Genomic DNA, 14391 nt, shown 5'->3' with positions numbered 1-14391 from the left:
AAAAATTAACTTAGTCGCCCCCTATCGTTCTGGCTTCAATAGATTTTCATGTTTTGTAACTTTTGAACTGCTACCCTCAGATGTCTAAAGAATTCATCTCGTTCCATTAATATGCTTCCTTTTTTTGGCATTCGAAAAAAGGTTAACAATCTTGACGCGTCTTTTTATTGAAGACGATTATGAAAGAAAAACTATGTAAATAATCGTATATGATTTTTAAATGTTACACATTTCCATCGACTTATTTTACAAAAGTAATTTTCAAAAAAAAAGAAACGTCAAGATCGCTTATATTCTTTCTAATGCTAAAATACGAATTACAGGGCCATGTAATAACAAATATTACAAAACTAAAACATTATTGATAAATCAAATTATCCCATATATTCCTATTAGCAAAAATATCACAATTTTAGCAGCTTTGTCTTACGTTGAGTAAGAATATTACGTAGTAAAATCTTCTTTAAGTTTGTCACATCGAGTTAAATTTATTGACTTGAATATTCTTGCTTAATAAAATACCATATTGTGGGTTGTTTACATTTTGTGGAATACCTAAAAAATACGTTTTTTTTGTTTGTTGTTGAATTTTTTATTATTAAGTGCAATTTATGTTACCAGTTTTCTAGTTATTGATCTCATCTACGACTCCTATTCATCTAATTTGTATAAAGCAAAAAAAAAAATAACATGGAGTTTTTTCAAACTTTCAAAATTTCTCGAGATATAATGGTCGAGAATTCCCGTGCCTCGAGAAATAAAAAAGGTCAAGAAACCAGAAACCCTAGTGACACCTGAGCCCCCCTTCAGCTACGCCACTGATAAGGACTATAAGTAACTCCAGCGTTATAGTTCTTTTCGCTTGTAAATCAGAAAACTAATAAATGAACCAGATAGTTAAGATTTGACCGTTTATCGCACTAACGCATTATACACAATTATGAGTAACTTGACCCTGCTGTTTTGTAGGCAAGCCTTGTGCTAGTTCAGGCAAACGGACAGATACTTGAACCGATATAATTACCTCACTTTGTTGTTGAAGTACTTAACCTCTTTTTAATCCTTGCTAACACGGGGAATTATTTCCCCTTTCATTGTATTCTGATAAGTCAATGTGCTGATTGGAATTTTCGTCCGAATACGAGTTTCCCATAATATCTATTTTCCACCCCCGATGAAATCGAGGAGTGTTCAAATCAAAACTCTATGGTTTTTAGGGTTCCGTAGCCAAAGGGTAAAACGGGACCCTATTATTAAGATTCCGCTGTCCGTCCGTCCGTCCGCCTGTCACCAGGCTGTATCTCATGAACCGTGATAGCTAGATAGTTGAAATTTTCACAGATGATGTATTTCTGTTGCCGCAATAACAACAAATACTAAAAAGTACGGAACCCTCGGTGGGCGAGTCCGACTCGCACTTGGCCGCTTTTTCTATTGTTTATGTTGTAATACGAGGTTTTCCCGAGGGGCTACAGTATGGGGTTCTTCAAAAAACCGGCCAAGAGCATGTCGGGCCATGCTCAGAGTAGGGTTCCGTAGTTACTCTTCCGTCACAATAAGCTAATAGATTGTTAACCAAGGGATGAACTGTGGGTGTATGTCTTTTTACTTCTTTCTTCCTAGCGTTGTCCCATATTGTCCGCTTTGACAACTAATCCCAAGATTTGGCGTAGGCACTAGTTTTTACGAAAGCGACTGCCATCTGACCTTCCAACCCAAAGGGTAAAACTAAGCCTTGTTGGGATTAGTCCGGTTTCCTCACGATGTTTTCCTTCACCGAAAAGCGACTGGTAAATATCTGGTTGTTGTGTATGTCTTTTTACTATGAAGGGGAAACTTTTTGCGATAACTCAAAAACAGCTAAACTGATCATATCCGCTATAGTTTTTATTTAATGTCTTTCTTAAGCTCTTCCAAGATTTTTTCATATTTTTTGGACCTATGGTTCAAAATTTAGAGGGGGGTAACAAATTTTTTTCATTCGGAGCATTTATCTCCGAATATATTCACTTTATCAAGAAATGTTTGTTGAAGACCCCTATTAGTTTTGAAATACCTTTCCAATGATATCCCACACTGTAGGGTTGAAGCAAAAAAAAATGTTCACCCCCACTTTACATGTAGGGGAGGTACCCTAAAAAAAAAATTGTTAGATTTTATTTGTACGACTTTGTCGGCTTTATTGATTTATATATCCATGCTAAATTTCAGCTTTCTAGCACTAACGACCACGGAGCAAAGCCTCGGACAGACAGACAGACAGACGGACATGGCGAAACTATAAGGGTTCTTACTTGACTACGGAACCCTAAAAAGGAGTGTACAGGTCATTATCTGAATAGAAATCTTGATAGCGCGTTTCAGGGTTTTTATTACACGGAACAGCGCCATCTAGCATACAATTACAGGATGAGCCTTTCTTGACATTAAAATTGTTGCCATATGAAAATATACGATGATGGTTCGTTTGAGTAGATTAATACTTTATTTTTCATCGTAAGTAAATAATCGATTATTAAATTATCATCGGTAATTTTCATACATTGGTAGTTATACATATTCATATTACAACGAGGTAGAAATATGTATTGTAGTGTCCAAAATTTCAAATTTGGACTAATAAATACCTTCATCAACCTGTGGCTGCCGGCTGACCATTGGATACTGAGTTCACGAGACACAGAACCCACTAATTAGCCGTTAAAATGGGATGGGTACTTAAAGGCTGTCTATTAGTACACAGAGGGAAAGGTTCTTTTTGCCAGTAATCAGCAAAAAGTACCTTTCATTATATTTAATGGCATATTTCTAAAAGCAAAATTCATAAACAATAAACTATATTAAATTCTTGAACAGTAAACATTGAACATTAATGATGTTTATTGGTCAATTGGACGTACTTATGCAAATAGGAACCAACCCACACGTCGTCAAAAATTGTGTTAAGTATAACAACAAAGCTCTAAAGTGCACCTTATATCGACCCTGTAAATGTCAAAGTGATGTGACAACTTTTACCTATAAAAATATTACGGTCAAAAAGTTACCAACGCACTATTAATAACTTAACAATAAAATTAAAAAGATCCATGTCACATGGTATTCTAAAAAGACTCAAGCAACATGGTTCCTCAATAAAGTATGTATGTTGTATGTATGTGCGTATGTTATTCCAGATCTAGAGCAGAGCCCAACTGGGGAAGTACCTCCACCTTACAGAAAACCGCAGCCAAATAACACTAGACCCTACTCATAGTGTTGTATTCCTGCCGGTGAGTAAGGTAGCCAGAGCTCAACGAGGGGGAGGGTTGTTTAGGGTCGGCAACGCGCATGTAACTCCTCTGGAGTTGCAGGCGTACATAGGCTATGGAAACTGCTTACCATCAGGCGGGCCGTATGCTTGTTTGCCACCGACGTAGTATAAAAAAGTATCTTCATTATTAATCTATATGAGACCATGCGGGTTGGTTCCCGTTTGCAAAACAAAAATTGGACAAGTTGATATTTTCACAAAGATCCACGTCGCATGGTTCTATGTTAAAATAATTTTAATCATAAATATACGAGACACCATGTCAATTTAAATTTGAACTCGGTTTTCGTAATATAAAATGCCTATCAAATAATTTTAATTCAGGTTCATATACATATCATGGCTCTATTGTCAATTTCTACCAATAATATGGACGTACTTCTGCAAACAGGAACCAACCCACACGATGGCAGTTTCGCGAAAAAACATTTTTTGTTTATAACGTGTTAACAAAAAACATGCAAAAGTTACATCAAAAAGTAGGATAGAAATATCTAACAAATCCATATTTTCTATAGTTTTTAGTCATTTGTTCAAGAAACAAACGTATACTATTTCTTAAGAAGAAAGTAAAGTACAAGTGTTAATTATTGCATATTTTACACATAAACAGTTTTACTTTATCAAATATCCAATAAGCCATACATAAAAAAGATATGTGATAAGTATAAGATATAATGGAGCCCCTGTGGCCATCTGGCAAGCCTATCTCAGACGCAAAGTTAAAGGACTTGAAAAGCCTTCTGTATCTGATTCCACAGGTTAACCATGATTTTTACGTTAATTTAATCCCTGATGAAAGTATTGACGTAGACCTGGAAGGCTTTTCAGGTCAACCAGACTTCGAAATGGAAGAAGAAACCAGCGAGTAGACACAAAATTGGCAGCAGATATCTTTTTTATGTATGGCTTATGTTACAATTGGATATTTGATGACGTATAACTGTTTTTGTATAAATTATGCTATAATTAACACTTGTACTTTACTTTTTTTACATAAAACAATTAAAACATATAAGTTATTATTGTTTTAATGGGCCATTATATTACCTACTAGTAAAGTAACAAGGAACCAACCCCCACTGAATCTTTTTTGTCAAAAGGAACCATCGACTTTTTGAAGAAAAAAAACAGTATACGTTTTGTTTTTTGAGTAGTAAAACTTATAGAAAATATGGATTTGTTAGATATTTCAAACATTTTCATTTAACTTTTGCATGTTTTTTATCTACACGTTATAAACAAAAATCGCTTTTTCTCGAAAGTTCTATCGTGTGGATTGGTTCCTGTTTGCATAAGTACATCAAATTAGTGGGCAAATTAAATGATCTTGAACATAAAAATTTCGTAAAAAGGCTGACTACTGGGGCCTTTACCCTAGTTTAGGTAAAAAGCTTCAACCAAGGGCGCCAAAACTCAATCTAGCTCTACCCTGATCGAGTGCTCGGGCCGGCGCTGCTAATGCATTCAAGGTCTGATTTGAATAAACTCATTATCATTCTTTTAGTTCATTCTGATCCTTACTATAATAGATTTCTGACGATTAATGTCGATTATCGAGTTACGTCCCCATAAATTTATCTACTTAAACTTACGGGTGTAAGTTTAAGTAGATAGAGAGAATTAAATGCTTGGGTAAGCAAATATTTTTATATGGCAACAAAATCGATGTCAAAAAAAAATCGAACAATTCTGTTTGATTATTAGCAACATCAAGTTTGTTTTCTGTTTGCTTTTGCTTTCTCTTGAACTTAATTATTTTTTTTATAATTTTCCTTAATTTTTCGACAAAAACTGCCAGCCATATGCTGCGTTTCTTTCAGTAATGGCGAATCAGGAAATAAGTTTAAAATGGAACGGGTATCAAAACAACATTTTGACGAATGTTAAGGGCTTGTTTGAGGATGAGGGGTTGTCGGACGTAACATTGGTTTCCGAGGGGGTTAGCTTCAAGGCTCACAAAGTAATTTTGTCAGCGAACAGTTCTGTGTTCAAGACAATTTTCCAGGTAGATAACAGTTTTTACACATGTGATTTGTGCGTGTAACTTTGCGTGACGCCTACGTGTTTTTCTTGTAGCAAAACCCCCACAAGGATCCTATAATAGTGCTTCATGACATCAACACAGCGTCGCTCCGAACGTTACTGACGTTCATGTACAATGGAGAGGTGAATGTGACTGAGGAGTTCCTGCCCATGCTGCTGAAGACAGCGGAGGCGTTGAGGATTTGTGGTTTATCGACGGGAACCGAAAGCACGCGAGATGATGAGGTTTGTACTTACAACTAGGGAACAAAACGAATTATGTTTTGATTTGTTGTTTTTAAGTAGGCACACACACTACTATATGAGGAGTATGTTTTCAAAAGGGCTTATTTCTTTATGAAAACCATACCAAAATAAGCCCTTTTGATAGGACACTCCTCATATATAAATAAACTGAAGTAGATAAACCAGAATTAAGTAATTAGTATATGACATTTACTAAGAAAAAGTAACCAAAGCCTCCAGGACCCAGGGCTGGAAACGAACCAGCATTTTCTGCTATTGCGGCAGGTCCCTCAGCCACTCAGGCCATGGCATAGGTTGAATTTTGCTAAGTATATGCAATGTAATTTTCTTAGGAGATGATATTTTGGTTTATAAGTTGTAGTTGTAGTAGTGTTTGTACTTGAAATACTTAACACATTTTTTTTTCAAAAATATTTAAAGTTGTTCAAATAGTACTGAAATAGATATCTTAAACTAAAGAAAAAATTACCATGCCCTCCGGTGGCTGAGGCCGGAATCTAATCAGTGTCTTCAGATTACGTGGTTAACATCCTGACCACTAGTCCACCTAGTCATGGTGGTACCTGTCCCAAACTCTTGAGTGTGTTTATTCATTCTTAGGAAGGCCAGCCTAGGCTAGGGGTTGCTTATTTTGTCTTTAGTATGTGGCATCTATTTCAGTTTATGAGGTTCATACTTGTTATTACATTTATTTATTTAATCTTTATTGCACATAAGAAAACACACAGTACAATAGGAGAACTCTGTACATTCTTTCTATAGTTTTTTTCCAAGTACTTGTTGAATCATTCCTGGCCCATAGTTGCAACCCCACGAAAATATTCTAATAATACAGCCCAATATCAGGTACCATACTGTTTTACGTACGTATAGAATGAAATAAGGAATAAATAAATAGTTTCTTAAAAAAACAGCATCAAAGTTAAATGATAAGTGGGGAAAAGCATACTCACAAATAATGTTCTGGCAGAAAGTTAAAGTTCAAATTTCCGTAATTAGAGCTGTCTCCATAAGAGTCAGAGGCACAAGACGACACATTAATGCTTTTGAGTGCGAAGATAGTGCAGGAATCATATACTGAAAGTCCCCCAAGACCCTTCTCTTCTACTACCTCTTCATGTCACTACTGAAGGCAGCAGCTTTTTTTATGTATACACTTTACCATCTCCGTGTTTATGTATATTGTATCTTACTTTAATAAATATATGTTCCAATAAGTATGAAATAAGGAATGGGTAGGATATTTTAAATGGCCTGCTTATTTTAAGCAATAAAAAAAATCAAATCTTGTCCATCTGAAACTTGCTCAAGGCACTGCCTAATAAACTTCCACCCTCATTTCTCACATTTAAGGAATGATTACTGGTATAAAAGTATAATCCAGATTCAAAACTATAATATTAATTGGATTAGCAAGAGTTATATACTATATTATATTAGCCTCCAACATTGCATGCCGTGTATGGAGCCACTCCCTAGAATTGCTTGTTGCGCCTGCCTTCAATTGCAAATATGTTTAATGAAACAATGCTTCCTGAATTAGGATGCAACATAACTGGAGTTGGTTTTTTGTTAAACATAGTTACATACTTACATATTAATGTTGTTGATTCTAATTTTACTAATCAAATATCTGAAATAATAGCTATACCGGCAACAATTTGCTTTTTGGGAAAGTTATTTGATCTGATGGTTTAAAATAAACAAATATTTTAGGGCCATCTTACACAAATCAACCTAGCCCCACAGTAAGCTCAATATAACTTGTGTTGTGGGCACTAGATGATAATATCAATATAATAGATACCTAAATACTTAATAGTGACTGCGGCTGGCAAAAGTCCCGCTTTATCGACTGCCATAAGGATGAGATTTGCTTGTATCATTATACGAATAACCTGACAAGGCGTCCTTATGGCAAGCGTCAAAATGGGATGTTTTGCCAGCTGCAGTCACATTCAACAAACGACAAAACAACAAAAACAACTCGGGAACAAATATCAATTATGAACACACAAAAAATACATTTACCAAGATTTGAATCTGGGACCTCCTGCTTTGTAGGCAAGCCTTGAAATCCAGCCGCATATTCGCGTCTAATGACAATTCCAAACTAAACAAGTAGTAAATAAAACGCGATCTAAATTTTAAAATAATTATATTACGTATTGAAAAGTATGAAACAAGCTTTAAAATCATGGCTAACTTTAAAGCTTTGTATTAAATTTTACCAGTGAAAGCTTTTGTGACAGAACTTATGACCTGACTAAGTACTAAGTAAGCATTAATGATTCATTGTGTATTTACAGAAACCAGCTAGTACCACTACCGCTACCACTACTACTGCACAGCCACCTAAAAAACGCAAGAAGAGCGAAAATGAAGATAACAACAACAAAGCTAAAAAAACGGCTCCGACACCACCAAAACCTGATACTGGTACTAATCTTAGTGCCTCGGAGTCCTTCAAAAATAATGTGAGTATGGAAAGAACACAGGCTATACAATGTGTTTGTTCCTAATCCTTATTTATAGAATAAATAAATAATAGTATGTACTACCATACAGAATGCAAACTTCCTGACGCTCATTACTCATTACAGAAGGTCTTGATGGGACTCGTGTAACTTGTGAAGTGTTTTAGCTAGGGCTATCATTTTGATGTCAACTTTTAGCTGATATCCTGTACTACCATTTAACAATTAAAAAAGTACAGGTCAACAACCTTGTTTTCGAAAAAAAAAGATAAAATGTAAAGAAAAAAGTAAATTTTTGACAATTTTTATCTTTGTTATCAGTTCTCGAGTAATTGTGGAAAATTTTCTGTAATATTTATGCTTGAAATCAATGCCCTAATTTATAAGCTATAGATTTTTTTTTATGTGCGATAGATAAATGGACAACTGGTACACTAAGCAAGTGCAGTCGTGTTTGGGACCATAAAACTTTGAAGGGGTGCAGTTTTAAAATGGTTGAGAAAAAACATAGGTATGGGGGGTGATTTGTCGATAAAATTCATCGTATTATCGTGGTTAACGGCTCGACTATACGTGGACAAACGCATTGTATATTGTTATCACACTGGCGCCGCAACCGGAAGTCAGTGTGACAACCGCCCTGTTTCTCTGTTAAAAGTAGGTCCATACAAGCCAACCAGTGGGCCTACCGCAAATATCGATAAATCGAATGTCTTTCCATTATTCTTGCATAATCAAGCGACAGACGAAACATTTCTTTCATTTTGGCAGAAGGCGCTTTGTTTATATATTTATAATATCTAATGTATCAACTTATCTTTTGAATTACAGAACATAGTGCCAAAGCTGGAGCCTATTGACTCGCCACTAACCGATTACTCCGGAGACAATACAAATGACACAGACATCGCTCTCCTAGATGAAAACGAGAAAAAGTACTCAACAAGCCCTGAAAGTTTCTCAAGCAAATCCGTTTGCACTACCGCCTCGGGAGATCGTACTGTCAAAAAATGGATTAACGAAGTCAGCAGCACGCAACCTTGTCTAAACATTAACGAAAAAGCCATAGATAATATTGATGATGATAAAGAGTGCATAGAAATAGACAAGGAAGTTGAGACAGTGTTGCAGAGTGGAACTATAGTTGAATCTCTAAGCATTACGACAGAAAACTTGAATTCTGTGTCCAGTGAGGCGCAGAATTGTAAAGGTTAGTTTTTGTTTCTTTGTTAGTGTATTTAATGTATATGTCGGCGGCCGATCGTCAATTCCGCCCTATCGTGAAGTTCCTGTGTACCAGGAATCGGAAACCAGTATTTTTTGTATAGGAACGAAAACGATATTTTTTCGTTCTTTGTTAGGTAATTATTTCATTTCTAATTGGGCAATTTAATAATACGAAGTCGTTATTTAAAAACACTACCAAGTCCTACATTTGGAGTATAAAATAAATCTAAATGGTCCGCCGATGGACAGTTAACAGTGGACGATGGTACTTCTATCGTACGTATGTACGAACTATCCCATCACAGACAAGAGGTTGTAAACGTGGACACAATTAAGATGAACAGATGCTCCCTCAATCAATTAAATTCCATATTTATTGGCAACCAAGTAGTTGCATAGAACTACGAGAACCCTATTAAAATGGGAACACCAATGCGACGTCAAGTCGTACAATGCTACTAGTGTGTAAGTTATATGTGTTTCTTTGTTATGGTTCCTAGAATTGTGAACTAGAACAGTATGCGTGCTATAATCTACCTAGTACGTGCAACTTGCAAGTAGTTGAACTCAACTCCTTTGTGGCGCGCGACCACAGCAGATGGCGCGACCGCAACCGTCGAGTGCCCCGGCTTCTGGCCGAAGGGATGTTTCGAAGGCTCCCGGGCAAGCTGTTTGTTGCCTAAATAGTAGTTTTTTAGTGAAATTTTCACCACACCAGCTGGCAAAGGCTCTCTTGATTGTTCAAAAACTGATGAGAAAGTTGCATTTTATCCACATGTGGGGCAAAGTAATCTAAAGCAAATTTTGAGTTGTTTCCTTATGTTGGCTGGTAAAATTTACTTTTGAATGAAGAATGTTTAATAACGTTAATTTAGATTTGATTTGGTTTGACTTCATTATGTTTAGTCAGGATTTTCCTCGCGTTGGTGTGGTGAAAAATTTTGTGTTTCACTCGGTGGCAAAATTTGTTTAACCCTCGTGCCTTGTAAAACAAAAAAACTATTATATGTATCTTAGGACAAATATACGTATTTTGCGCCTGAGTAAATACAATAATGATATCTACGTTGTTTTCAGATAAAAACACATGCTATGCCAACCCGTCGTTTCCTTGTCCGTTTTGCCCTCGCGTGTACAACAGTTGGGGGTATAGGAGGCGACACGTCAAATCTCGACATATGACGAACAGGTACCATTTTTTTTTTAATTTAGTAGTGATATTTCTGCATGTAAATTATTAAGCGAGCATGTTTAGAAAAATGAAATATGATTTTGATAGCAGCAGGACTATTAGTATTTAAACATTAGAAGAGATCATTTGAATGTGCTAGAGCGATAAAGAGCATAATGAATTTTCGGTTTTCGTTGTTCGCGGTAGGCCCTTTGGGGCTATGAATCAATTAGTTATTCTATCTAATAGGTAGTATCTGATGCTGGCAACTGTTATAGATCGTGTCATTGACGACGACGCGTGCCTTGACTCGTATTTTAATGTTATTAAAGGTTAGATTTGACAAATTTGCGCGTCATCGTGGATGACACGAACTATACTAGCATACTTTTGCCACTACCAACCACAACCAGGCTCAGCAGCTATTACCCATATGGCATGTATTATTTTTTCAGCTGTGAAAGTTTACCTGAACGCACTCGAGATGTTATTACCTACATCTAATCGACCCGAACTTATATATTTCTTATGTTTTCATACCAATAACATTATATCCAAGTCAGATATTATGTCATATTGGTATGTGGGGGTAAAAACAATCATTCTTGTTTTGCAATGCAAATGTGCTCGATCATAAACTTGTTATGTAAGTAATACGTAACCGATTTATTGATCACCAGTACTGGTTGTATGGTTGCAAAGGTGTTAGAGGTAATTTTTTCTGAATACACATGCTTCCAGCACATATGCAAAAGCAAAAGGAATGTTTAGTGTCTGAACGAAAAATCGGTTCGGCATAAAACTCATGTTTCGGCCGAAGATTCGGTTTCGGCCAGAAAACTGCAAAACCTTTCGGTCGCGCCGAAACTGTCGATATTTTCTGTAGTGTCGGACTAAAGTGTGGGTTGCGGCAGATTACGGCATAAATCATGACGGAAGGTTCAAACCGAAAGTCTAAAAGCCGGTTTCGTTCAAATACTCATTTTTCATCACACTTGCTCTTAAAGCGCACTCCACTTAGATGTATCGGGGGTAATAGCCCATTTTATTTCATGGGGAGATATGGTTTTGTATTGCCTTACCTTTTATAAACCTTATTCGACATAAAAATTCAAGGTAATGAGTCCAAGCATCCTTAGTGATCAATAGTCGTAATATTTATGTCAATACTGGTTTAAAAAAAATACAAAAGAGGGTCTAAGGTCCAGTATTTTGTACTTTATCAAATTAAGTTCTATTTTGTATATACCTTCAGATTGTCCTGCAAATGGTGTGTCTCCATCCTCCCATCCACCGGGGCCTGGTACAGCCACGCCACCAGAGCACACGGCGTGCCCCACGAAGAGGCCCGGAACTCTCTAGTAGTTATGGTGGAGGCCCATGCCGTTCTAACCCTGAACGAACCCAGCGTGGCCCAGTTATTAGGACAAGTAGGAATGGGAGATGGGAATGTAGTGGAAAAGACTGCTTAAGGTATGTTTTTTGAGTATTTATGGGCAGGGCCCGCGGCAATTATAGGTCTACTTATCTCAGCCGGTTATTAAATTGGCGCGGTGATTTTCTATAGCTAGGACGGCGGACGATGTTGTTTATATATTTAATTATTACGGTGAGCCCTTGCAGTTACACTTTGACCCATCAGGATCTTTGTGCAATCACCCTATCAAGAGCAACCGTTTGCCTACTCAAGAGTTTTTTCGATGTGTCGTATGATGGAGCTCAAAGTTTACTTACTTAACATAATTCAAATCGGCTTCATCCAGCCAAGCCTTCACCAGTCCGTTGTCGGCCATAATAATTTCATACAAACCGCCTCAGATAAACAATAGACCTATATACCCTTTTATCTCATGTCAAAATTAATTTTAAGGTATGTTTGGAATATTGTATCTTGTATTGGATTGCAAGTGGATTTTAGGTTAAGAAACATATTTTTGATATAATATAAAAATGAAAATCAAAGGTCGTGTCTTGAGCTTGATAATATTGATATATTATTAAAAAGCAAATTATGAATACAATTATACATATAAATCTCAGAAAGATTCTATAGTTTAGTAGCGTGTATGAACAGTGAGAAGATTTCTGGTCTCTTATATTAATTAATATAGTTTCGTATTTTTTAAAGATTTAGAATACAATGATAATTATTCGGTCCATATTTTGTGTGTGTTATATTTGGGCAATAACTAATTGTTTGGTCAGTCCATTTTTTCGAGTAAAGGCCAGTTAAACGGTAATATGGTCAGTAAGAGCACCTGTTTCTTATTTGCACTTAAGCATATTGTGTCAGATCAGTTAATTGTATGTATAACAACTTATAGTCGTGACAGAATGATAATATTCGAACTGAAAGAATATTATTTTAATAATTAAGGAAAATGTCCTAATCCTAGGCACTGCTGTATCACTTCTATCAGTCATCAAAGATTCGGTTTCGGCCAAAAATGACCGAAACATTCGGCCGGGCCGAATCATACGAAATGGTACTTCATACTATGAAACTAAACTATGTGACAAATACCAAAAGTTAGGTAACAAGTGGAACAATAATATTAAATTACTGATTTATGTATACAGAAATTAATTGGTATATTGGAAAACACAATTCCCTTAATGGCGCGCTACTGGACGGTCGACGCAGTCTTAATAAGTGTATAATAGTACATTACGATACAAGTGCGAAAAATAGGAAATTCGAAACGAGTGGCGATAAATTAAAACACGACCGAAGGGAGTGTTTTAAATCGACACGAGTTGCGAATTACCTATTCGCACATGTATCGTACAACGTTTTACAGTACATATGGCCCTTTAAATGTTCGACACAGTAACGTAATATGCTACTTTTCGCACTAGTGCTATAAAGTAGCCCCATATGTACTGTAAAAGCGGTTTTATGACATTAATGCAACTATTTTAACAAGTCTACAAAAGTTTCGGTTTCGCCGTAACTAGAGCCAAAGCTTCGGTTTCGGTTAAAAAACATGTTTCGGTCGGACATTAGTTATAAAGTACACATGGTTTGTATAGATTTACTAGATGGAACTGCTAGGCGGTAAAAGGATTAGTCAAACTGTAACGCGTGATAATTTAATTACCGCATAATATACTGGACCATGCAGCGCCATCAAGTTACGCGATCGCGTACGATATTTTACATTGTGCATCCTATTAACCATTCGTCTGTGTTCTGCTAAATCCTGTCCAGATTTTTACATCACGTTTAAGAAGGATTTTGTGCTTTACGTTATACGGTATGACCGAGGTTTGAACCTATGATTTTAGTAACCCATCCGCATACAGGAGGATAATGTGAAAATAGCATGTCAAGGGTTAGGACATTTTTTCCTCACTTGAATTAATAAAGGATCAAAATTCTTGTTGCGACGCCGATGTAACAATTTTTTTGTTATAATTATTGATTACATTTGCATTATATTTTTTTAATAATACGGTTATTTTGTTGTATATTTATTGTTTTATAATGATCTCAAGAATAGTGGTGAGACGCTGAAGAATTATGAGTAAGAATCAAGAGGTTATAAATACTTTTTTCACGTCAGCAGCTAGAACAAGGGTAATTTGCTGCTTAAAAACAGTGAGCAAAATCGCATTTTGCTCACCGAGTGAGACAAAATAACATTCAAGTGACCTTTAGATTCGAATGTCATTTCCACGTGCGGGGCCTAATACAAGTTCGAAATATTTGGATTCTATTATCTTTATCCCTTTCACGTCATTAGCAAAAAGAAAGAGACAAAAAAGTGCATACGTAATTCAACGGTATATTGACGGTTTATAATAGACCCCCGAAATAAGTCAGACCGCATCGTTCCAAAACACCCTACGAGTCTTCATTCGTAATAATTAATTAATGAAATAAAAGTTTAAAATTTAATAAAAACACC

At 36.1% G+C, this 14391-nt stretch overlaps 1 protein-coding gene across 1 annotated transcript; it reads left to right on the top strand.

Moving 5' to 3' along the window:
* Positions 1 to 4990: 4990 nt before the first annotated feature.
* On the top strand, positions 4991 to 14161 carry LOC133517599 (protein abrupt-like). Its single transcript, XM_061850931.1, has 6 exons — positions 4991 to 5321; positions 5393 to 5584; positions 7915 to 8082; positions 8914 to 9292; positions 10387 to 10498; positions 11736 to 14161. Exons 1-6 carry the CDS (start codon positions 5139 to 5141, stop codon positions 11950 to 11952), a joined length of 1251 nt encoding a protein of 416 aa, XP_061706915.1. The 5' UTR covers positions 4991 to 5138; the 3' UTR covers positions 11953 to 14161.
* The last annotated feature ends 230 nt before the right edge of the window (positions 14162 to 14391 follow it).

This window comes from Cydia pomonella, chromosome 5 (genome assembly GCF_033807575.1).
Source record: "Cydia pomonella isolate Wapato2018A chromosome 5, ilCydPomo1, whole genome shotgun sequence".
Taxonomy (NCBI): domain Eukaryota; kingdom Metazoa; phylum Arthropoda; class Insecta; order Lepidoptera; family Tortricidae; genus Cydia; species Cydia pomonella.
The sequence above is the reverse complement of the archived record's forward strand: the minus strand, read 5'-3'. Positions and strand labels throughout refer to the sequence as shown.